The sequence below is a fragment of the Sciurus vulgaris genome (genome assembly GCF_902686455.1).
Source record: "Sciurus vulgaris genome assembly, chromosome: 1".
Classification (NCBI taxonomy): domain Eukaryota; kingdom Metazoa; phylum Chordata; class Mammalia; order Rodentia; family Sciuridae; genus Sciurus; species Sciurus vulgaris.
In genome coordinates, this window is record NC_136461.1 from 32,422,213 (window position 1) to 32,447,195 (window position 24,983).

The 24,983-nt window shown below is 49.6% G+C and overlaps 1 protein-coding gene across 2 annotated transcripts in view; it reads right to left on the minus strand.

Annotated features, from left to right (window-relative positions):
• Positions 1-898: 898 nt before the first annotated feature.
• Positions 899-24,983, minus strand: part of SLC2A1 (solute carrier family 2 member 1) — a 29,894-nt gene continuing 5,809 nt past the window's right edge. For both annotated transcript variants that reach the window (XM_079141499.1, XM_079141500.1), the window contains exons 2-10: positions 18,027-18,122; positions 6,361-6,521; positions 5,986-6,226; positions 5,177-5,339; positions 4,898-5,085; positions 4,519-4,623; positions 3,975-4,076; positions 2,346-2,549; positions 899-1,982 (exon numbers count right to left, since the gene is read on the minus strand). In XM_079141499.1, coding sequence (XP_078997625.1) covers positions 1,782-1,982; positions 2,346-2,549; positions 3,975-4,076; positions 4,519-4,623; positions 4,898-5,085; positions 5,177-5,339; positions 5,986-6,226; positions 6,361-6,521; positions 18,027-18,122 — 1,461 coding nt within the window. In that variant the 3' untranslated portion in view covers positions 899-1,781. The remainder of the gene's footprint in view (positions 1,983-2,345; positions 2,550-3,974; positions 4,077-4,518; positions 4,624-4,897; positions 5,086-5,176; positions 5,340-5,985; positions 6,227-6,360; positions 6,522-18,026; positions 18,123-24,983) is intronic.

The following is a 24,983-nucleotide window of genomic DNA, read 5'->3' on the forward strand; positions in this document are numbered from 1 at the left end:
TTTTGTCAGCTGAGTCTCTAGAGATAAATGTCCTTTGTGCTTTATCTCAGGTATTTTCTGAGTGCCTGCCTGTTCAATAGTTCAGACCCAGACAGACCAGGTCAACTTCTTTCCAGGAAATTCGGACAGGTGGAAGAAATTTGGATTTGTGATAAGAGTAGAAGGGCACAGTGTCACAGGAAAGGAACAGATAGATGAATGCTCTTAAAATTCAGGGATGAAAGAGGAGGTAGTAGCATACAAGCTTGAACCAAAGGGGAAAATTCCAGAAGACACAGATCAATGCAGCTTGAAAATTCACTGGGCTTACAGCAAAAAAAAAAAAAAAAAAAAAAACCAGTTCATTTTTGTCTGGAGGGTGGGGCATGGGGAAGGGGTTGTGAAGTGTGATTGTTTAAAGCAAGGGTTTTAAACATATTTGCTGTCAGACTTCAGGCACATAACTTCTTTGAGCCTGTCACATGAAGATTCAGGCACCTGGGCTGGAGAGAGAGCTCAGTCAGTAGAGTGCTTGTCTTGCAAGCACAAGGCCCTGGGTTTGATCCCCAGCACCGAAAAAAAAAAAAAAAAAAAAAAAAAAGATTCAGGCACCTACTTCACATTTGAGATAATTCATATCAAGCCTGACCATCGTGGTTGTCACAGAGCTATCATTATTTGAACTCCAGCTATCACATACATGATAGGAATACCTTGAATACCAAGATCAAGAAATTGGATTTTTCTTTGGGTAAAAGAGATCATACAGACTTTTTGAGAAATAAAGGGCACTACCCAGAAGTACTTAGAAGAGACAGAATCCTGAGCCAAAGTCCCAAGCCTCTGCAGTGGTTGCAGCTTGTTGCTCTCATTCCCATCCAAACATCTCTACCCTGAATTCACAAGCATTTCAAAACCATGTTTCTAAAAACCAGCCATTTATATCTGTTTAGGTAAGTTACAGAAGGAGTGTGTTGGTGTATTTACAAGTTGGTTTGTCCAGATATACTATAACTTAGTGTCTGTATTTAATATTGACAACCCAAAAAAATATATAAATATCTTCCATCTATACACAGCAGGGCAGGAGTGTCCATGTTTTCTTCAGCAGTGAGTTCTCAGCCTCCCACGGCCCTTCTCTCATGGTGATCGTCTGGCCCTCAGTGCACAGGAGACTAGAACCTGACAGCCCAGTTTGGCCTTCCCCTCTCCTCCCTGCACTCCAGTGCTCCCAACTGGTCTCAGGCAAGGAAATTAATTTGAGTGGTTGGGTAGGAAGAGATGGGAATGGGCAAATCCTAAAATGGAGCCCGATCCCTAAGGTCTGCAGAAAGGGGTGGCCACAACCACCTCTTGGGGTTGAAGCCTTGTAGTTCATAGTTCAATTAGTGTGTCCTTGATCATAGGTCCAGCCCTACAGATTAGCTTGGTGAAGAAGGCAAGTGTCTGAACAGGGCTTGGCCCCCACCCTCAGGCACTGAGCCATTCAGGGTGAAGCCTGGGGTGTGGGGACAAGAGACTCTGGCTGATAAAAAAATAATAACAAAATCAGTAATAAAAAAAATTATAAAACCTGTTGCTTGTCTGAATAGATTTGAGCAACAGTCTTGCTTTCGTTAAAATCCTGGAGCCATTAAAGTCCTGAATATTCTGCTGGACATCATTGCTGGCTGAAGAAAGGAGCCCCAGGCCCGGCTTGGCTGAGATCTGTCAGTTTGGAAGTCTTGTCCAGTTAGTTGTCTGTGCTCCAGAGAAATTCTTGGGGCTGTTGGGAACAGGCCGGGCTGGGGGTGTGGAGCACCTCACACTTGGGAATCGGCCCCTAGAGGGTGGAATAGCTCTTCAGGTGTCTTGTCACTTTGGCTAGTTCCTCCCTGCCGGAAGCCAGAAGCAATCTCATCGAAGGTCCGGCCTTTAGTCTCGGGAACTTTGAAGTAGGTGAAGATGAAGAACAGAACCAGGAGCACAGTGAAGATGATGAAGACGTAGGGACCACACAATTGCTGGAAAATACACAGACATGTTAGAAATCATGACCTACATTCCTGTCATGTAGGACTTTGGATAAATCACTTTACCTCTGGGCCTCTGATCTTATAAAGGGAACTTATCCATGTACTACCCAGGGATGCTATAATAATTAAATGAGACCATGTTTATACCTGGCATGTGACAGGCTCCAGAATGTCTTTCAACACTAAGGGAAGAACCTAGAACTGAGGTCAGTGTTCACAGCCAGGTAACCTGGACTTCTGAGCCCTAGCTTCCTCAGCATGATTCCTGACTTATGTTGGGAAAGCACTTTGCACATGAGGTCATACATGCAGAAGATAAAATGGTGAGGACAGAGCAATGGGGATTCTTACCTCCACATACTGGAAGCACATGCCCACAATGAAATTTGAGGTCCAGTTGGAGAAGCCAGCAACAGCAACTGCAGCTGGGCGAGGACCCTGGCTGAAGAGTTCGGCCACAATGAACCATGGGATTGGGCCAGGACCCACTTCAAAGAAGGCCACAAAACCAAAAATGGCCACAATGCTCAGATAGGACATCCAGGGCAGCTGCTCCTGTTGAGGAATTTGGGGTGTGGGGTAGAGGTTAGACTGGGTTGTAATGACTCCTTCGAGGAAATAAGCTCCAAGGGCCCCAGCTCTGGGCTGGAAGGCAGGAAGCCTAGGGGGCTGATTCAGGATATACCATATGCCATGGGTACCTTGTGTTGGGTCTTGGTTTGTAAGATGCCCAGCTAAAGCTGGCGTGGAATAAACATGATTCTGCATATAATCATTCTTTGTAGGAGGCCATGATAGAAAAGTTAAGAACTTTGGTTCAGATCTTAGATCTGTTGTTCATTGTCCCCTGATTTTCCCAAGCCTATATTTAGTTTTTTTTTTCTTTTTATTATTTATTTATTTTAATTAAAAATCATAAATTTACATAGGGCAATATTGTTTGATTCATTCTGTTATTTTTTTCCCTTCCCCCCCCACCCCTCCCACCCCTCTTTTCCCTCTATACAGTCCTTCCTTCCTCCATTCTTACCACCCCTTATATTTAGTTTTAAGAGTGTAATGCACAGAGGTTGACAGATGAGTGTTTGTGCATGTGAGTGCCTGGTACAGGTAATCACAGTAGTCAGTCACAGGATTGGGCCAGCACAGCTGAGATTGATCATTTATCTGACATGGGACTTAGGTTTCCTTACCTATGAAGTGGGAATACAGGTTAAGTATCCCTAATCTGAAACTCTGAAATTCAAAATGCTCCAAATCATGCTTTTTGAGCACTGCTGACGTGATACTGCAAATGGAGAATTCCATATCTGACTTCACATAGTGACTGGTCATAGTCAAGTGCAGGCACACTAAAAGTATTGTATAAAATTTCATATATATTGTATAAAAGTATTATATAAATTGTATAAAAGGTGCATATGAAAATTGAATTTCATGTTTTCACATGAGTCCCTTCTTTAAGAACGCTCATTATGTATGTGTACATATTCAAAAACCCAAAAATATCTGAAATCCCAAACACTTCTGGTCTGGGCATTTCAGGTAATGGACACTCAACCTGTAATGGCTGAATTGCACCTATGAGTTGTGTGAGCTGTGTGAGACAGGTGTGTTTCTGCAACTCTGTGGTGGGGAGGGTCATACTTTTAGGGTTGTGAAGATGAACTGAGGCTACAGGTAAAAGCTTTGAAAGGTTTAATATTGGACAGGCATTTCTCTGGGGAGATGAGAGCATAGGTCTGAGGCCAGAGGTGCCATGTTGAGAAACTGTCAAGGAAGGAGGAGAAAGCTTAAGACCTAAAGTGAGTGGGGTGAAAGGAACCGGAAGATCAGGCCCCGGCCCAGGGAGCGGAACCAGGAAGTGTTCAGTCCCCACCTAGCCTGTCAGGCTGGGGCTGACAGGCACTTTGGTATTTAAGCTTAGATGGACTTCCCAGGTCCTCACCCCACTTCATCCTCCAGGACGTGGCCACTCACCAGCAGCGCCAGGGCGATGGTCATGAGCACAGCACAGCCTGCCATGCCAGCCAGGCCTATTAGGTGCAGGGTCCGCCGGCCAGCTCGTTCCACCACAAACAGCTGTGGGCAGAGAGAGGAGTGTCAGGGTCACCCCTGCCTGGTGTCTCTCAGAGCTCACCACCCAGGGTTTAGCCAACAGTGGGGAAAGCTACATGGTACTACACAAACTAGGGGAAGATAGCACCACCTCCTTTCTGAGGCTCCATCTGGGGCCAGATAAGAGGGTGCAGGGTAGAAAGCTGGCTCTGGAACCCAGCAGCAGTACAGGGGGTGAGAGGTGACCCTAGTGACCAGACAGCTGAGCATCCTGGCTGTGAACTTTGGAGAGCGTCCATGTCAGCTTATAGTAATGAACCTCACAAGATGTTGAGGATGAAATGAGAGAACACTTAGGGAGCACATGACACATGCTGGCTCCCAGTAAATGCTGTCAGTTCTATCATGGGTCCCTGAGGCCCTGAGCTGTACCCTGGCTGCTGACCAACAATAAGCAAAGACTCACCGATACGACAGTGAAGGCTGTGTTGACGATCCCCGAGCCGATTGTGGCATACACAGGCTGCTGCACTCCCGCTTTCTCGAAGATGCTGGTGGAGTAGTAGAACACCTGCCAGAGAGAGACCACTGGGGTTTGGCTAGGTGCTGTGGCCCTTCCTCTGCCAATGTACCAGTAGGTTCGAGATAGAGGGTGAGTAAGGAATGAAGGGGACAAATACTTCTCAGATGACACTGCACCAGTGACCTTAAGGCTTTTGGCTCTGAAGGGAAGCTTCTCTGGCAGATGCTTGCTTATTGTGTTTTTTTGGGGACTTAATTCACAGCACACACTTGAGCCCGGGGCTTGGCTGGAGCCACAGGAAGGGGTGGGCAGGGGCACTCACAGCATTGATGCCCGACAGCTGCTGGGACAGCTGCAGCACCACGGCGATGAGGATGGGCTGGCGGTAGGCGGGTGAGCGGAACAACTCCAGGATGGTGACCTTCTTCTCCCGCATCATCTGCCGACTCTCCTCCTTCATCTCCTGCAGGTCACGGGTCACATCGGCCGTCCCACGCAGCTTCTTCAGCACTAGTGGGACAAGAGAGAAGGTGGGTGGCTCAGAGTGGGGGAAAAAGCCAGGACTCATGGGGCAGGGAGGAGGGCAGGGCCCGGCCCGTACCACTCTTGGCCCGATTCTCCTCGTTGCGGTTGATGAGCAGGAAGCGGGGGCTCTCAGGGCAGAAGGGCAGCAGGATGCACTGCATCAGGGCTGGGATGAAGATGACGCTCAGCAATAAGGGCCACAGTTCCTCGTTGCCCATGATGGAGTCCAGGCCGAACACCTGGGGGAAGCAGGGGCTGTGAGCGCCCCTGTCCTGGTCCCTATTCCCATGCCATCCCACCACAGTTGCCTTCCCTGCTTGGTATCAGCCACTGTTTTAGGGAAGGTGCTCCAGTTATGGAGGTTCTGCCACTAAAGTGAGGCTTGACCTCACTGAACATGAATTTCCTCATCTGTAACATGGGAAAGTAGGACCTAATACCACGTTACTGGGAGGGCACATGACAAGGCTACAGATGTGTCTGGCACAGAGTGTGCTGGCTGCTACTCTCTCATAGGCAGACTCTGGGAACAGACAGAGGAGCCTTCTGATGAGAGGTACAGTGTGCATGAGGGCCTGCCAGTTGGAGGCATGAGAGATCCCAGCATGTTGAGCAAACAGTGGGGTCCCCTGTGGTTGGAGGCTCAGAGTGAGAAGAAAGAACGAGAAGCCGGAGGGAATGCTCCTTGGTGAGGGAGGCCCGTGGGAGGTTTGCAAGTGGCATTGTGTTCTCTGGGACCTGAGAAGCATGACGCTGTCCTCTGCAGGGCTCTAGAAGGCTGGGTGGAAGTCTAGTTGAAGCTCTGCCCTGCTGGACGCAGACCTGAGGACCACTAAAGCTATGGATGGGGGCAGTGCTAGGCAGGCAGACCCAGCCCTGGCTTACCTGAGCAATGAGGATGCCAACAACGATGCCCAGCTGGTGCAGGGTGCCCAGGGCCCCACGAAGAGCTGTGGGTGACACCTCCCCTACGTACATGGGCACGAAGCCTGTGGTCAGGCCGCAATATACGCCGATGATGAAGCGGCCCAAGATAAGCATCTCAAAGGACTTGCCCAGTTTCGAGAAGCCCATGAGCACAGCAGACACAAAGGCCAGAAGGTTCATCATCAGCATTGAGTTCCTCCTGGGGGTGGGGTCACAGGTCAGGTGGGTCCCTGGATTCCCTAACACCAAGTCTCCCCCTGCCCCTCCTGCTAGGACTCCCTGGACAGGAACACATGGGCTACCCAAGAGCAGGACCAGGACCCTCCTACTCACCTGCCAAAGCGGTTAACAAAAAGGCCCACAGAGAAGGAGCCAATCATGCCTCCGACGGAGAAGATAGCCACAGAGAGGGACCAGAGTGTGGTGAGCGTGGTGGGCAAGATGGGCTCCCCATAGCGGTGGATCCATGTCTGGTTGTAGAACTCCTCGATCACCTGCAGGGGAGAAGCAGCTTTGGTGGGTGGGTGAGGCCAGGGCCCACACTCCCCAGCCTCAGATGGCTCCAGTTTATCACAGGATGCTGAAGGGCCTAGGGCCCAGTGATTTGCAAACTTACTCCATGTTCTTGAGCCAAATCCCTCCCTTTTTTTTTTTTTTGGGGGGGGGGGGGTGTGGAGGGGCTGAGTTTCCTTAGGCAAGAAGTATGGGCTGGACTCCATCTCTGAAAGCCAGTGCTCAGCCTTCCTCCACGGTGTGGTCCCCAGTGCTCTGTGGTTTCACATGCTCAACATGACTTGCTGAGCATGATGGCAAATGATAGATGGAGCAAGTTCAGGCACAGAGCAGACATACAGGGAGAAAATGCTTCTTCCCACATGTCTCTCTTCTGCTCCTGGTGCCCTAAGGCCCCAGCTCCTGCCCTAGGGCCTCTCCCCAACCTCCTGCTGGGGAGGAAGCACAGCTAGACAGACAGGTTCTGCCATTCTGGTGGCCCTATGGGAAGTGCAGACTCACTGATTTTGCATTCAGGGCCTGGCATGACCAACTCGTACCACTCTTCACAAAACTCGCTGACACTTCCTGCCTCCCAGGCCCGACTCCTTTGTGGCTGGTCCATCAGGGCTAGCCTGAAGAACCCATAGCCTCTTCCCCTCTCCAGGTGCTCAGCTGGGAGGTTTGGGGAAAGGATACGGACAGGGAAATGGTTCCAGGAACTGGAGACACCTGTCCTTGTACAGGCCTGCCCACAAGCCCTGCCCCCACCCCTGGGAGGGTAGATGTGGCTGGCACAGGTAGCCCTGGTTCTGAGCATGCTCACTATGCTCTTGGGCAACACAGACACATCTAACACACATGTAGCCAGGCTCAGGCCCAACTACTGAGAAACAGCTTCCTATGCACACAGCCCATCACACACACACTTGAAGTCATATAATCTGAGGATTCCTGGCTTCGGTCAGTCTCAAACCTGCATGCCCCTCCTTCCCTCACAGCTTGCAGCTCACATTCAGTCTCATGTGAACCCAGCCTGACACCCTCCCCAGGTATGTGCTGCAGACTCTTCATTCTCTGTCATCCCTGTTTGTGGTCCTCCCGCCCCTCTCAGGCCATAGGGGAAGAGGAGGTGATGGGTAGCTGCTTTTGCCAAAGGGGAAATGGAGATAGCCCTGGGATGCACTGACCATCTTCATCCCTGCACTGCTGCCAGGACTTGTCAAGCCTAGAGGACTCCGCAGAGGCCAGGCTCTGGGGGGTTGGCATAACTGGTAGGGGAGAGTAGGGAAGCCAGACGGTACAGTGATTAGGAACATGGGCTCCAAATTCAGATCTCAGCTCCATTCCTTATTTCCATTGTGACCATGGGCAAGTTATTTTATCAGAGTTCCAAAGGCCTCATCTCTAAACTGCAAATGTTAGCAATACAGTCACCACTTAACAACAGGGATACATTCTGAGAAATGTGTCATTAGACAACTTCACTGCTGTGCAAACATCACAGAGTACACTTAATGAAAACTTATATATGGTGCAGGTCAACCACTAGATGTGACCTCTTGATAGAACAGAGACGTGGCGGGCGTATGATGCAGGAGGCTGTTGCCAGCATAACACAGCACTCTGTCTTACAGCAAACATTTTTTTAATAAGTATAAGGAGTACTCTCTAAAATAACAATAAAAAACAGGATAAACACATAAACCAGTAACACAGTCATTTGCTATTATTATCATAACATACGGTATTACGTACTGTACTAAATTGTATGTGCTGTGCTTTTTTACTACTCAGTAGGTTGTTTATAGCAGCACACCAATTCTTCAGCTCCATTATAATCTTATGGAACCACCATTGTATACATAGCCTGTTACTGACCAAAAGGTCATTATGTGGTACACGTCTATACCTACTTCATAGTACTGTGAGCAATCACTGAAATACACTTACAGTCCTTCTACATAGCCTAGCACTATCACCCCTAAAGTCATCCCACCACACACTGGTACTGGCCCCAAGCACTGCAGACCATCAAAGAAGCCTAACTAAGCCTTTATGCCACAATTCAAAACCAAGGATCCTGCTAGGGATCAATCCAACCTCCCTGCCTACCATCCTCTGCCCTTTCCTCTCAAAGCATAGGCCGCACCTTCACTCTTCATACGATTTCTCCACCCTTCCCTGCCTTTGGATGATGTTACTCCTACCTTTGAGATCCAGCTACAAGAGTTCCCTGACTCCCAGGAGTTTGCCCTCCCTGAGGACAAGGACCAGAGTCAATGCCAGGGATACCTGTGGTTGAATACAGGAACCACAGAATAAAGGGTCTTAGATTCTTCTTCTAGAAGCCCTTAATTCTGCTGGGGAGCAGAGACAAGGCAGATTTTAACAAAACTCAAAGTGCTTGTGTTTTTTAAGGGACAAAAACCAACCCTAGAGGAAGACTAGTTGGGAACAGTAATGCTCCATTTAATATCAGAATCTGCAGAGAACAAGCTGTTCTAGATAAGGGAACTGTACAGATAAATGATGCTTGCCCCTCCATGGACCCAAACTTTCCTGACCCACCATCAGATTGGAAGTCTTTCTCCCTTCTGTCACTCTCACTGAATAACCAGACCTACCAGCTGGGTTCCAGCACAGTGGTGTCCTTGGGGTTCTCCTGAGGCACAAGGAGAGATGTTTGTCTCTGCCTGATGGCTTTTCATTTCTGTAGTCCATAGTCTCAAGGTCTTCTCCCACCCGTACATGTTTCAGAGACTGGTCTCACACAATTTTCTACACTCCTTCTAAAATTTGCCAAGAAGTCAAGTAATGGAAATTGAATTATATGCAAAGAAAGTAAGTAAGGCCAGGTACAGTGGTGCACACCTATAATTCCAGCAACTTGGAAGCCGAGGCAAAGGATCACAAGTTTGAGGCCAGCCTCGGCAACTTAAGGAGACCTCAAGATAAAAAGAACTGGGGATGTAGTTCAGTGGTAGAGTGCCTCCTGGGCTCAATCCCCAGTACAAGAAGAGAAAGATCAGGAAAATAAGTACTGAGTAAAGCCTTAACTATCTATCCGAGCTGAATGATGTGACGCTGAGGTCTTAAGGTTTCTCCGTGAGGTGTTCAGGCAGCAGGTGAGAGGACTACAGGTAAAGAGGTGTTACCACAGCCCCATCCTAGGTTGTGTCCTGCCTGGGTAACAATAAGGGGTACCACACCTTATCCTGAGCCAGCCCCTCTGCTGCTCAGACCACTTCATGGGGTAAGCAAGGGGAGCCTGTTTCTTGGACTTCAACCTTGCCCCTGACTCATCTTCTCAACCCCAAACCAGCAGTACTTCCTGGTCAGACCAAGGCTGGACAGGAGGCTTCTGCCTCTGAATGTGGAACTTGACACTTCTGGAAAGAAGCTGCTCCTGGGTTTCCATTTCTGCTGTGGTTTTGGGGCTTTGTGTCCTCTCCTCCTAGGGGAGCCACATGGGGCTCCAAGCTGACTATTGGCCAGGAAAGGTAGAAGGAACCTGAAGGATCACAAGACTCCTATATGGGGAAAAGTTCTGGGGTCACCTTTTCCACCTGTCACTCCCTCAGAATCCAGGAGTGTCTGGGTACCCCTTTGGGAAGAAGACCCTATTGCCTACTTCCCTAACAGGATCTCACAGAGCAGTCTCTGAAGCCCCTGGGCAGCCACTTGAGCCCTGGCTCATGTTTGAGGTGAGACCCAGCACCAGCCAGCTCCAGAGGCGCTCACCTCATGTGCCATCACAAGCTTTGATTCTATTACCCCCACATCCAGCCACCCCCAGGCCCTACTGATCTGCCTCCTGATTTGTCCTATTTCTCTACCCGTGCAGCACCTGCCCTAGGTCTCACTTGGATTCTGCTTCTGACTCTTCGTCCCTCAAAGTCAGATCCCATTTCCCACGGTTCATTACTCCTCAGCACAGCAGTCAGAGCCCTGCAGGACTACTGCACCAGCTCAGCCCTCCATTCCGCCTCTGCTCCCTTCCTGGCCCATTCACAGTTCAAACCCTTTCCACCCTGCTCAGGCATCTGGGTAAGTGGATGCATGCTGGGCAGAAAGGGAAGATCCTGGGCACGTTGAGAGGGGGCTGTCATGGAACTGGTCTGTTGAGAGCTAAGGGGCTCTCAGAGATCTCTGTGTTAGCCCTTCACTGAACATAGAGGTCAAAGAGAGCTGGAGGCAGGCCAGCTCAGAGCAACCAAGGACCCTGGGATGGGACAGTGTGCAGGCAATGGCCATTTCTCACTTAGCTGCTCTCCTGGGGGGAAGGGAGGCCCATTTATTCCTATGGGCATCTTTGGAATCCCTGCTGCCACCCTCCACCAGGCCCAGGTGACTGCGAGTGAGGACCATGCTTCTGCCCCATCTACAGAGGAAGTTCTCACTTCCTCTCCCTATCCGGAAGGTGTCTGTAGGGAGCATGAGGTGGAACGTGCCATTTGGCACATGAACGAGCTGTTACTGGTGTGTCACTGTTGTTCTCTTAAGGAGAGAAGCTACCACCTTCAGAGGAGCAGTAGGGACAGGGTTTCATTTCCATTTTTGTATTACCAGGAGACAAATCACTACCCTAATCACTACACAGGGTAAGGAAGAACCAGAGGGAACTAGGGGTCTGCCTCAGAGACCCCAGGGCCTGTAGTCCCAGAGGGCAAAGGCCCTGGTTTTCTAGGCTTTGAGAATGAGACTGCCTACCTTATGGGTAGTGAATTTCCTGTCTGTGGACAGGAAAACTGTGTAAGTCAAAGTAATCTAGAGCAGGAACTGGCGACATTTCATGTGAAAGATCAGGTAAGTCCTATTAGGTAGGATCTGTGAGCCACATATGACCCCTGTTTTTCTTCCAACCCTTTAAAATGTGAATGCATTCTTAGCTTATGGGCCACACACAGACAGGCTGCTGGCTGGACTTGGTCTTCCTGTTGACCCCTGATCTAGAATTTTAGACTATTGCTAAGAGGTTCATTTGAGAACCTCCAATTGGTCTTACCATCCTCCTCCAGAGACCCCTCTAACCCAGGAGGGCTGGGTCTTCTACATCATCCCCAACAGGGCTCTCTGGGCCAGGTCACTAAGTTAAAGCTCCCTCTTACCCTCCTTCCTCTTTCCTAGATGGTACTGTGGGGATGAAGGGGTTAAACAGCCAACAGGCTGTCAGCTCTGGTAAGGAGGAAAGTGTCAGCTTGTCCAGTTCAGTCCCCCAGCCTGGCCTTGACCCCTGTTCCTAGCTTTTTGTTCCCTCTCAGTAGGGTCTTGGCCTAGCTTTTCCCCTCAGGATAGCCCTCGGCCCAGAGCTTATGTCTCCATAGCAACTCAGACATACCCCAGGGTCAGCTGGGAGTTCAGAGCCAGATGTTCCAGGTGGGGCTGGGCAGATAGATAGCTCCAACCACTGGTCCCCTGGGGCCTTTCTCTAGGATCTGGGGAAGAGGCCTAAGTTGGAGCTAGAAGCTAGGCCCAAACCCACAACAGGGACTGGACCACCCAGGCTGCTTCTCTGGAAGAGACCGGACACAGCCTGCCTCCAAACCAAGGCCAGACCTTTGCTCTGGCTATAGGGACCTCTCACTGGTCCATGGCCTCCAGGGTCTCCCTTGCAGATGCAGAGATCTTCATTTTACTGTGATAGCCCCATCTAAAGCCCTGCTCAGCCCTCAGGATGAAGTGCTACCTCCACCCACACTATGACTCATACACCCTTCCTCTGGCAAACACAGCAGCTCCCCCACACAACCTGGACACCCCACACCTCTGTGCTTTCATTTGAGCCTCTTCTTTTGCTTACACTCAAAATCAGCTCTCAGCCAATGCAGATGCTCCTCTGGAAAGCCTCCCTGAGGGCCACCCCTCCTTCCTTACTGCAATGCTTCTAAATGAGGGCGATTCTGCTCCTCCAGAAGACACCTGCCCATGTCCAGGTACACTTTGGCTGTCACGCTGGCACTTAGTGGGTAGAGGCCAGGGATGCTGCTAAACATCCTGAGAGTGCCCACACACCCCCCCCCCCCTTTTTATCTATTAAAAAGAGTCAACTGTGCCTGTCCACTTTTCCATTCCTGTCCGTGTGCAGCTAACTACAAGGCTCCGTGTGCTCACTCTAGGCTGAACTGCAACACAGATGGTCTGATTCATCTGTGTCACTGCTGCCCAGCATCGGGCTAGAGGGAGAGAGGGTGATTACTAACCGGCTGACAAGTCATGGATCTAACTGAGGGACTTAAGAATGATGGAACTGTGACAGGGTGTGATGGTATAAGAGATTGTGCAACTGAATGTGGGAAACTGTTGAGACGTCTGTACATGACTGGACTTGACTCAGCTCTGAGCACAGAACATGAGAGGCCAGCTGAGTGCCAGCTTGTAGGTATGTCGAAGGGTGTTTAGGTGCCTATTTCTGAACTAAGGGGACAGTGGACTCAGGTTGGGACAGGTCTCAGCCGCAGCTTGGTTCAGTTCTCTCACTCGCAGAGTGGGCTCAGCTCAGGCAGATCTCACCTCTCTGCAGACCAGCATCTTCCACCATCAAACAAGGAGGTCTGAAGCCTGGGCACCAGGCCCCTCCCAGCCATCACTCTGGGTTCTTGGAAGCCCTCCTTCCCAGACATGCCTCACTCCCTTGGTGAGGACCTCATGGCTTCTCTGTGGCCATTAGTCATTGGTGGTGAGTTGGCTACTGGAGAAGGGAAAGGCATTTTTAGATCAGCCCAGTGAAGGGGTCAGGACGCCTCCCTCTATGGTTGGGCTGGTCTCTTCCACCTCCTTCCTCCTCCTCTAGGGAGAAGGGACACATGGCAGGGATGTCACCTTCGCTCACAGGGTGGGGCAGGAAAAGGATGCGGCGAGGCCTGCTTCCACCTCTGATTTAGCTTTGGCTCTCCCGGGGCCCTCTCCTAGACTCAGTATCCTCATCTACAGGAGGGGGAAGATCATCAGCCCCGCCTGCCTCACAGGGCTGCTGGGAAGAGGTAATTTAAGGGAAGGTGCTTTGTAAACATTTAAGATAGTATCATGATTAATTAGCCACTTCCAGAAGGAAGCCCTTTGGGCCTCTTTTATGGCACAGAAGAAGCTTCTGGTAATGAGCAGCAGAACTGGCCTCTTCACCACTGGTGGGCAAAGTCTCCTGTTAGAAGCTGCTGCCAACCTGATGCTGTTTTTTTCTTTTTTAAATATTTTTACTTGTGGATGGACACAGTACCTTTATTCATTTATTTTTATGTGGTGCTGAGGATCAAACCCAGTGCCTCACACGTGCTAGGCAAGCGCTCCACCACTGAGCTACAGCCCCAGCCCCGGATGCTGTTTTCTAAAAAAAGTGTTTCTGAGCAGAAGGGGAGTCCCATGCCAGTAAGAAGTCCCATTAGGGAGCATTTCATGCCATGGCATCTCTGCAGGTTTGCTGTTCCTGGTCCTCCTTCCCTGGAGGCCAGTGCACCCTTCAAGGTCTAACTTGGCTGCTCTGCCAATTCCTTCATAAAGCCCTGCCTATCTCTCCCATCATCCCTGCCCCAGCACCTGTTATTCCCTTCTATTTGCTCCCACAGCACCCTGAAGCCCTCTATTAATTATACAGTCGGTCCCCAGAACCTGTGAGTTTAACCAACAGAGGATCATCAATATTTGAAAAATAAAAATTGCATCTGTACTTAACATGGACAAACTTTTCTTTTCATATCATCATTCCCTAAACAGCACAACTCCTCCACGCTAGACACAGCACTGACACTGTATTAGGTGCTGTGAGTAATCTAGAGATGGTTTAAGTATGTGGGAGGGTATGTGTAGGTTATGTGCAAGTATGACGCCATTGCATATATTTGGACTTGAGCATCCAAAGATTTTGGAGTCTGCAGGAGGTCCTGGAACCAATCCCCCCACCTGGATTCCTAGGGATGACTGTACTCTGGTTTTACAAGGGTGTCCCCACCACTCTTCATGGGGACTCCTCAGAGGGCAGGGATGGGGCCTGGCTCAGACCATGTGAGGGCAGCTGTGAGGGCCAGAATATGCCCTGCTGCCTTCACAAGTGTGTCCCTTCCTGCTGCCTAGGCCAGTATCTGGCAAAAAGCAGATACCTGGTAAGCCCTTCTGAATGACGGAATTGATAGAATCGAATCCCTGTATCTTCCCAGGACAGTGCCTTCAGGCCTACCAGGCAGGGTGGCCACTCTGCCCTGTTCACCTCGGCTCTGAGCTGCACTTCCGTTTCTTCCTCTTGCATCCTTCTATTCTCTCATCACATGTTAAAATGATCACTTCGAATCTGCTCCTATCAGAAAATGCTGGCCAGTCTTGTGAGAAATTTGTAAAGTGCAAATGTAATCAGACAGAACTCCTGTGTGCTTGGCCGGAAGATGCCACTAGATTTCAGTATGTTCTCAAGGCTGGCTTCTGGAGTGACCTTTGGACATGTGCCCCCAAATGCTCCCATAAATGCAGTTTACAGCCTCAGCTAGCTCCTCTGTGCTGCTCACATGTACTTCTATGGCAACCTGGTCAGCTATACTGCCCACTGCCTGTGGCAGTGCCAAACTTTAGCCAATTTCTGATTAGACAGGAAGCCTCAAGGACTAGAGAACTTCATTCTAGATTGTTCACATCTTCAGAAATCTCTTAGTCTCTTCTGGCCAAATGCAGCCTCTTGGCTCCTGCTTCAACCCACTTGCCTCCTCAAGATCCCACCTCACTTCCTGATTTTCTCCCTTTCCTCATCTACTGGTTTTAAAATGAAATAAAAAACAATCCTAGCCATCCAGCCCCTGCAGCTACCGCAGTCTTGTCTCCCTTTCCAGCATGTCTCCTCGGGACAGGACACCTCTACTCTTTCCACTTCCCTCTCACTCTTCAACCAACTGCAGGGAGGTTCCACCCACACCGCTCTGCGTGGCCAGCCTTTGTAACCACGAGACACCGTTGCCTCTTCTGCATTCAGCAATGTAAAGGGAACTGGGCATCTAACAGCATTTCCTCACTTCATTCACCTACTCACATTGACCACAGGCAACTACTACCCAAGGCAGTACAGACACAGTGGCGACACAACACCATGTCCTTCAAGACCTCACATTTTCCCTTTGTCTTCTGAGGCTCTTGTCTCTGGGTTTTAGATATCACCTTTTATTCTCCTCCTGCTTCTCTTCTGTCACTGGGGATGTTCTCAGGCATTTAACTCTTAGTTCCTTTTTTATTCCAGTCTCCCTAGGAGATCTTCCTACTCCCATTTGGATCCCAGTGACCAACTCCCAACTCCTCTCCAGACTGCATCTAAGAACCTTATGTCCAAGCACCTACCATATATATATCCCCAGTGGTGTCCCGCTGAACCTCAATTCCTGCATGTCCCATGACACCTACCAGCTGCTCCCCTGCCTATTCCTCTCTGACACCCCACCTTGCCTGAAACCTCACAGCCGGTTTTGAATCCTCCTCATCCTGAACTGATGACTGAGTCCTGTCCATTCTTCCTCCCAAGGGTCTGCTTCATACCAACCGTGCAACAGCAGCCTTCCCACTAGTGTCCCTGACTGTAATCTCACATTCTCAGATCGATCTCACCGCCCCCGGCACCTAGATCCTGCAGATGTGGTCCTGTCTGTCCTCTTCTGTGGGTCCCGACCATTCTCTGAAGTCCATCCTCCACGTGCCCACTCTCGCTGGACCATACCATGCTGGTGGCTCATTGTTTCACAGATGAAACCTACCCACAAAGCCCACAGTAGTCCAGCTCTGGCTTACTTTGGGCTCCCCAACTTTTCCTCTTTTCCCATCCACCTGGGGACACAGCAAACTAAATACTTGACTAAATGCTCACTCTTTCTCCTCTGGCCATTTTCCTCCCTCCTCTGCAGCCCTCCTGTCACCCCACCCTGTTCTGTTCCCGGAACACCTCTCCATCCTGACCTTGGAGTCCTGGTCCTGTCATTCACTCACTCTGTGACCACTGACAAGGTACCACTTAATCCAGTTCTCAGCTTCAGTTGTGTACCACAGTTAGGAAGCTTTTTACTCAATACCCAAACAGCATCCCAGACCAATTAAATCAGAATCTGGGGGTGCCCAGGGGATCTCAATGTGCAACCAAGGTGGAGGGCTCCGCCTCCCTGCCCCCGCCTTCCACTGTTTTGCAGCCGTTCCATCTAGAAGGATTTCAGAAAGGAGCCAGCTCAAAAGCACACACCTTGGCAGGACTCCGTAAAGCACTTAGCAAAAACAGCACTTGGAGTTGTTCCAAGCCGGGGCCCACGGTCGCCATGTCAGGCAAGCTTGGAAAAGTTCCGTCAGTACCACTGCAGCTGAGCATGACTCAGCAGGCCTGGCCTTCCTGGTGACCTGCTCCCAGCATCGGGCGTGGCCCCCACAGCCACCCTCTCCGCCTACTTGGAAGAAGCCCAGCTCTGATTCCACACACTGCCTGATTCCCCCAAACAGGCCCCCTGTCCTCAGGAGCCAGCCACCCTCACTTTCTAGCCTCACCCATCTGGACAGCGAACATGGTCCTGACTGGAGGACCATCCGCTCTCATTTCATCCTCCACATGAAGGTACGCATTTTTTAAATGACAGGGCAGTTGGTTACAAAGACAGCCTGAGGCTGTGGAAACAGCAAAGCTTGGCTTCTGACTCCACCATTCACTGGCTGTGTGACCTTGGGCCTGTTGGACATTTCATCAGCCTGGGCCTCAGTTTCCGGGTCTATAAAGTGAAAGTCACCACTCAACCTCATAAACACATGCAAAATGCCTGGTATAGGAGGAACTCCGTTACAATTTTCTTTCCTGCTGGACCCTCTTTTTCCTTTTTTCTACTCCCTAAAGCAAGTAGGTGCGGCTAGAGGTGACTGCCAGCATCCCTTGTAGTCTTGACATTCCAATGAACAAGTGAGGGCAGATCTGGGAGGCGCTGTGGAGAAGGAAGCCAGACCTCCAACCCCTGTGGTTCCCTAAGGCAAGACACTATTCTCGCTTCAACTGACGCAGGGCCTCCTGGGAGATGATCAGTTTCAACCTAGAATCTGATGCCTTAAAGGAGAGTGCACTGCATGTGGAAGCGTTGTGAGCACAGGCTGGGGGACCTCCTGGGGGGGGGGGTGGATACCAACTCCGTCCCTGACTAGCTGGGTGACACTGGGCAGGATTCTCCTCTTTGGCCATTTTCCTCACCTGTGGGACAGGAGGGATGATGGTCTGCCCACCTGCCTGCCTCAAGAGAGCTGCAGTGAGCATCAAGTGAGATAAGGACCAGGAAAGCCCTCCGTAGTCCCAGAATGCCCTATAAACACAGCATCATTGTAACGAGTGCTGTTCTGATTATTATCAGTGTCTGCATTGTGTGGGAAGTTGGTCAAGATGACCCATAAAGATCCCAGGAGTCCATGGGCCCTGAGATTCTAGAATTCTGGCTGGGGAGGCAGACATGAGTTGTGATGCCAATGAGAGATGCCCAGGTGGCAGTGCAAGTTGGGGCCGAGACCAAGGACAGCACAGCACTCACCTTCTGGGGGGCATTGATGACTCCAGTGTTGTAGCCAAACTGCAGGGATCCTAGTACTGCCCCTCCCACGGCCAGCATGAGACGGCCCGTCACCTTCTGCAGAGAGACAAAGCACATGGTTACAGATGTGTCTGGGTCCACGTTACTACAGGGCAGGGCCTGGGTTGGCAGGTTCCCTTGTTCGGATATCTTGTCTGACTGACTCCTGGCACCACACCCATCCTTCTCCCAGGAAACCTGGATACTTCCTGACCTCAGGTGCCTAAACCAGCCCAGCAGACTTCTAGGCCTCTCTCTGGAGAGAGAGAGGAATTGGGGTCTTTCTCTACAGCCTGGTCTTGGTCATAGAGGGAGAGGCCTTAGAGTCTCTGGGGGTCTCATTCTCCTGGTGGGGCCATGCTTAGAATCCAGGTGGCCCCAGACTAGATTGGGAGGCCTAGGAACCAACTCTGCCATGCAAGCAGGTCCAAATTATGTGAAAGGAACTGCACAGAGATGGAGGAAGTGCCCTGGGTTTGGAGCCAAAGGTGCTGACCTCTGATTCCTGCCCATTACCCCTCCTTCCCTCCATTTGCCTGTCTGCAAAATAGGCACAGGCACACTTGTCAGTAAGGACACAAGGTCCTGTCCTGCGTTCCTCTTCCCACCATTCACTGAGTACTGGGAAGGAAAGACATGTTCCAGATCATTCAGGGGTCTGCCGCAGAGCCAGGGGTGGAACCTGGGGCTCTGGACCCCCCATTCAGTAACCCTCACAGCAGTACCCCCAAACCAGGAGGTTCCCAGAGTCATCTGAACATAGATAACACACCAACCAGAAATGCGTTTTGGAAAAAAGTACATGACGCAAGGTGAGTAAGCATGTTGGGCAGTGCATGTTTCTAAGGGGCAAAGGGCTGGAGGAGAAAAAGCCAGCAGGATCTGTCCCCTGGACACAGAAGGCAGGAAGGCAGAGGGAGGGGTAGAGGCCAGTAGGTGAAAGGGCCCTGCTTACACATAGGTGAGAGGCCAAGAGGTGTTCGCCTGGCTAGAGAAAGGTAGAGGACTCATTCTGCCTTTTAAAACAAGGAAACTAAGAAATATCAGGCAAATCCTTAATTGGCGGTGGGAGAGTGGAGTCGGGGAGCATGCCAAACAAACGGCTGGCTTTCAACCAGCACCACGCCTACACCACCCTGGGCTGGCACTGCAGGTAGCAAAGGGAAGTTTGGAATTCTGAGCCACAAGATAGTCTGGAGAAGACTCCATGATGGTGGAGGACAGTCTCAGCTTGGCCATGGGCTTGCCTCTTCCTTCAAGATCATCATAGATGACATGGGGCATAGCTGCTAAGCAGATAGGTTCCTAGTACAGTCTTTTCATTTACTAGAAGCCCACAGGGCAAGGATTGCAAAAGCCACAGCTCTCGCATCAGAGACTGAGAAAGAGGAAGGCGGCTTTACTGCCCGAGTGCACAGCTCAGAGTCCCTATACGTCAGAACACTGGGGCCTGCCTTCCACTAGTCTGTCTGCCCCTCCTTGGTTAACCTCCGGACACTTATCTGACATGCAGGGAGATGTCCTCCTGCCATGGACCATTTCATTCCTTCTAAATCTTCGAGACCCAACTAAAAGGCAACTCCACATACAATCCCTGGCACTGTACCCCAAAGTCTGTACTCTCTCAACTCCCGAGGAAGCCTTCAGACTCAGGGCTGCCAGTTGAGTAGACAGTGAGCATGTGACAAAACTTTGGTGGGACCCAGTCAAGATAGGGCCAAGCCCAGGTCCTCAGGTGACCACTGGTCTTGAAGAGGCTGTGGTGAGGTACTAAGCATCATCAGGAGGACTCAACAATGACCCGTGTTGGGCTTTCTTAGCTCAGGGCGTCCAGAGTATGATACTTATGGTAGGGAAGCTATGTATTGTTCTACTACACATTGAAATAGAAATAAAATAGCAATGCAAATCTATGATTGAATGAGATGAGGCAGAACTGTAGAATGGAATACCCAGGAATAAAGCTCTTTATGTATTGCTTTGGGACAAAGAACAGCACGTTTCAGAGAAGTGAGTGTTGGATGCTACCTTTTGTATAAAAACGGAAAACAAAAACAAAACCACCAAAGTTGGTGGGGGTAGAGAATATTCATATTTACTTCAAAGAACGCACAAGAAATTAGGTAATAATATACCTCAGGGGAACTGGGTGGCTAGGGATGCGGTAAAAGGGAGACTTCATTTCATGCCCTTTTGCATATTTTTGAATTGTGAACCATGTGAGTGGATTACCTATGCAAAGTAAGTTTTTTACATGCCCTATGATTTCGTATTACTTGGAACAAAGCAATTTAAATAGAAATATTAAGAGAAAAACAATGCAGATGACCCATGGATCTGGCAAAAGTTATGCTTTGCAGAGCATAAGTGAAAGATGCCGCAGAGAGGCTGTGTGCGCCGACTACCATTATCACTACAGGCCTTGTTTTACTGAAGCCTGGCTCTCTTGGGTTCCAGGGGTCCTTGGGCTGCTGAAGTCACCCTTGGATCCCAGGTAAGCAGCTGCTTAATTGGCACTGGGGACTGGTGGGAGCCAAGGACCAACCCCTCTGCAGCACTTTGCCGTTGGCAGGTCAAGGTCAACTCCACTTTAGAAAACCTGCCTACCAGGCCCTGGGTTACATCCACATCCCCCCAGGTAGGCTGCTGCATTAGAATGCACTAAAATACCCAGTGACCTGTACTCCAGGCCCTGGGCTGGGGTTGGGGCCTGGAATCAAACAGGGCCTTGTCCTGGCATCAGGGAAAGGGCCAGCAGTCCACTGGGGGGCCAGTGGGAAGACAGATGAAGACAACATGAAGCTAGGGTGCTCCAGGCTTTAACAGGGGTGGTATGAGGAAGTGACAGAGCCCTGGGGAAAGGGATTTCTAATTTTGCCTGGAGACAATCAAAAGATGAGTTCTCAGGAGGTGACACTGGAGTTAGACCATGAAGGACAAGCAAGGAGTCTGCCAAGGAGGAAAGCAAAGGAAGACTACATTCCTGGTGCTTAGAACAGCATATGCAGGGGAAAGAATGGGGACTGATACAGCCAGATTCAGAGACAGATGCTCAGCCTGGCTAGATGTGAGTTGCAGGTGTGGAACGAGGTCCCTGCTCCTTCCTAGGCACATGGCACTGAGCCCAGTCATATACCCCTGCTCCCACCACACTCAGCTTGATCATGGATGGACCGGAATCAAATGCAGTGAACTACTTTTTTTCACCTTGGAATTGGGATATGTGGTAGCCCTGCCTCTGGACCTTGGTTTCCTCACCAGGCAAAGGGGAATAATGTTCCTTCCTTAGAGGGTTGCTGTCAAATTCGTATTGGTGCCCATCATGGAGCCTAGTGGAGTTCCTTCACCAGGTGTTTGCTGAATTAGGGAAGGACAGGGAGTTATCTCAATTGGGCCACCATTGACCCATCTATCCCTGCTAGCCTACTGCTAAAACACAAGTGCAGAAACGAAGTCCATTTACTCAGTATATATTTATTTTGGTGTTAAGCTCATGTAACAACTTAGAGAAGCGACACAAACCCCACAGCTGTGGCTTTCTTGTGGAAACCTTTTTTAGGGGTGGGGGAGCATGGTAGAACCCAGAGACTGGGACCCTCAGCATCCTCTGAGGATGGAGCTGCCTTCTAGAACATTCTATGCTCTTTCAGACCTTGGTCCTTATTGTGCCCTCAATACCCATCTGCCATTGTGACTAGAAACTCCATAAGAATGTAAGCTGGGTTTTTTCATCTCTGCAACCAGAGTACCCTGTGTAGGGAATAGCAGAGAACAATTGTAAAACAGAAAATCTACCACTTACTAATTTAGTTTTTGGGTAAAACTATCTGTGGGTAGCTGTTTTGCTAAAATGGTGCTCATTGTAACTCAGCCAACTTAACAGTTTTCACCAAGCCCCTGATGAGTGCTGGAACTCAGGAGCTCTGAGAGGTGGAAACAGGCTAATGGTACCTATCCAAACCCTCTACTCCAAGCCCCCATGGCTGTAGAGAAGAGACCTTTGAAAGAAGAGGGTTCAAATCCTGACCCCACTCTTAGTTCACCAAGTGCCTCAGCTCAGTCAGTAGCATACAGAAGGTTATCTCATGTCCCCACCCCTCATTCTCCCTGTCCCAATTCTGGGGGTTCAAGGCCCACTGAGAGCTCAACTTCTCCTCTCACACTGGGAGGGTGGGTGGCCCTGCATATCTTGCCAAACTCGCAGTGGCCTTTTGATCTGCCTGTGTGCCCTTCCTCAGCACAGCAGCTGGGCCCCGGGCTTGTCCTGCAGCGGGCTCTCAGTCAATATTGGCAGAGGGAGTGCATGTGGCACTGCCTGCTCAAGAGACAGGGCGTGCCCTGTGGGAGGAGGGTCCCAGTCTAGCAAAACCCAGACGTCACTCCATCTCATCCTCCTCCCACGGCTTCCTGTAGTTTCCCAAGGTGCACTGGAGCATGGGACACCTGGCTTTCTAAGCACTGGGTTCACAACTCTAAGTAGGGTGGGAAGGAGGTGTGGCAGGGGGGTCATGACAGCTCCCTTTTCATTTTCGGTACATTTCTAAGATTTCATTTGAACAAAGTTCTGGACATTTAAAAAGAAAGTAGCTCAAGAAATTGCAGACTGCTGTACCACCCTCACTTGATCGATGGGGAACCTAAGGTCAGAGAACAGGCGCCCAGGATACTCAGCAAACAAAAGCCAGGGTTAGGACTGGAGCTCTTTAGATTCCGAGCTTGGACTTTCACCCTCTGACCCCTTCCACTCCGAAGGCTTGTCAAGAAGAGCAATGGGCTAACCTCAGAAGCCTGACCTTCAGGTGACCTCAGGCACAGACTCCTCTAGAAACCATTGCCTTTGAGCCTTCTAGTGATGCCAGGACTTGCATGACTGAGCCTCTGGGCACCCCACAGTGGCCCTGAAGGCAGAAGTTGCCCATCAATCTCTAAAGCAGGGAGGGGAGGAGGAGCCAGCATTGGCACACTGCCAGGGGCTGCTCACATCCTGATTGAACCACCATGAATATCCTCTGCTCTGCTCAGCAGGGGGACTGCTCTCACTTCACAGAGAAAATGGGAGAGGAAAAAAGTACATTCAGTGGATCTTCAAACTGGGGGATCTCTGATGCCTGATTTTATGAACTTCCTGCTAATGTTCTCCCCTGACCGCCCCCACTGCTTCCGGGTACTGGCCCCTGAAGGAAACAAGGTTTCTACCTGGTGCTTTCTATGTAGGTCAAATTCCATTCCAGCCACCCTCTAAGCCCTGTCCATCTGAACCAAGACAGCCTTAGATCAACCTCAGGAAACTTTTGGCCACTCTGCTAGATTCTGTTCTAAGCTAAATTTGGTAATCTGTGGCCCCTGGGCCAAATCCAGCCTGCTGGCTAAGGATGGGCATTGGATTTCTAAAAGAGCGTGTGTACTAGGGGTGGGAAGCAACGTTTTGTGGTATGTAAAAATTACATTAAATTCAAATTTCATCAATTTTATTGGAACGTAGCCATACTCGTTTGTGCATCTGCTATTTGGGGCTGCTTTTATGCTGTGATGGCACAGTTGAGTGGTTAAAGAGGCAGAGACCATTTGGCTCATAAAGCTGACAATATTTATAATATCTGGCCTTTTGCAAAAAGTCTGTCAACCTCTGCTTTAAGCCCCAGGTCCCCTGAGGGGTTAGGTACAAACCCAATGCATGTACTGTGGAGAACTTTTGAAGTCTTTTAGGCCAAAACACATTATCCTCCCTAAATAACCGAAAAGGTAAGCATCCTTAAATGCAAACAACTGGCTACCTGCGCTGTGTGCTTGGACCTTGGGCTGGAAACTGGACCCTGGGGAAGCTGAAACCATTTAGCAGTGAGATGGATACCAGTTCAACCAAGAGGATATTAATTTGGTAAGACTGGCATATACAAAGGTCATTGTCACCCTAAGCAAACAAGTTTAAGTCCCAGTTCCTCCACTTTTGTGAACTTAAAAAATATTCTTTCCTCTAACACTTCAGTTCCCCATAGAAGAAGTTTTTCTAATTATTAAGTAAAGATTATACCTGAATGCATGTTCCCAACACTATCTTGGTCAATGGGGACTGAGCAATAAATTAAACCAAATCCCTGACTACGGAACTTGATATTTTAGTTGAAGGCTGGGGCAGAAAATAAATACATGTAATATATCAGGTGGTGAGTGTTATGAAGAAAGCAGGGGGTGCTATTTCTTAATCACGGTGGAACTTGTCTGTAATGGAATATTATGCAGCTGTTGGAAAGAATGCAACACATCTGTATGTACTTGGCATACAGAAAAGAGACCCAGATTATTAAAAGAAAAAAAAATCAAGGTAGAATGTATAGAATGTAATTTTTTATAAGGAAGGAGTAGTTACTGAACTTTTGTACCATGTACCTACTGTAGGTAGAGAGAGAAATACTGCAAATATTTCTCTAAGGTTTGCATTGGTGAACCGGGTGGGCACCACACACAACATGGACAAAATATGAAGCAAATACCCGAACATTACACATGTAGGCACACAGGTACACATTCACAAAGAGGTCTCTGCGGGTAAGCACCAAACAGTGACCACCTGGAGGAAGAACACTTCTATCCTTTCTCTTTTTATGCTTCTCTTTAGTTGGCTTCATTACTTCTGTATTACAAAAAAAAAAAAAAAAAAGAAAAAAAGAAAGATCCAATTTCTTTCCCCAGTCGCATCTGAAGACTTTATTGGGACACAGCTCTAGTGCCAGGGCCTGGCAGGTCCAGTGCACTGCCATCCAGAAGTCTTGGAGCAAATGGTAATTCTGCAATGTAGCACTCTACCAAAAGGGCTTTTGTTTTATTTCTTTTGAGGTCCTGGGGATTGGTCCTAGGGGGTACTCTACCACTGAGCTACATCCCTGGTCATTTTTATTTTTTATTTGGAGGCAGGGTCTT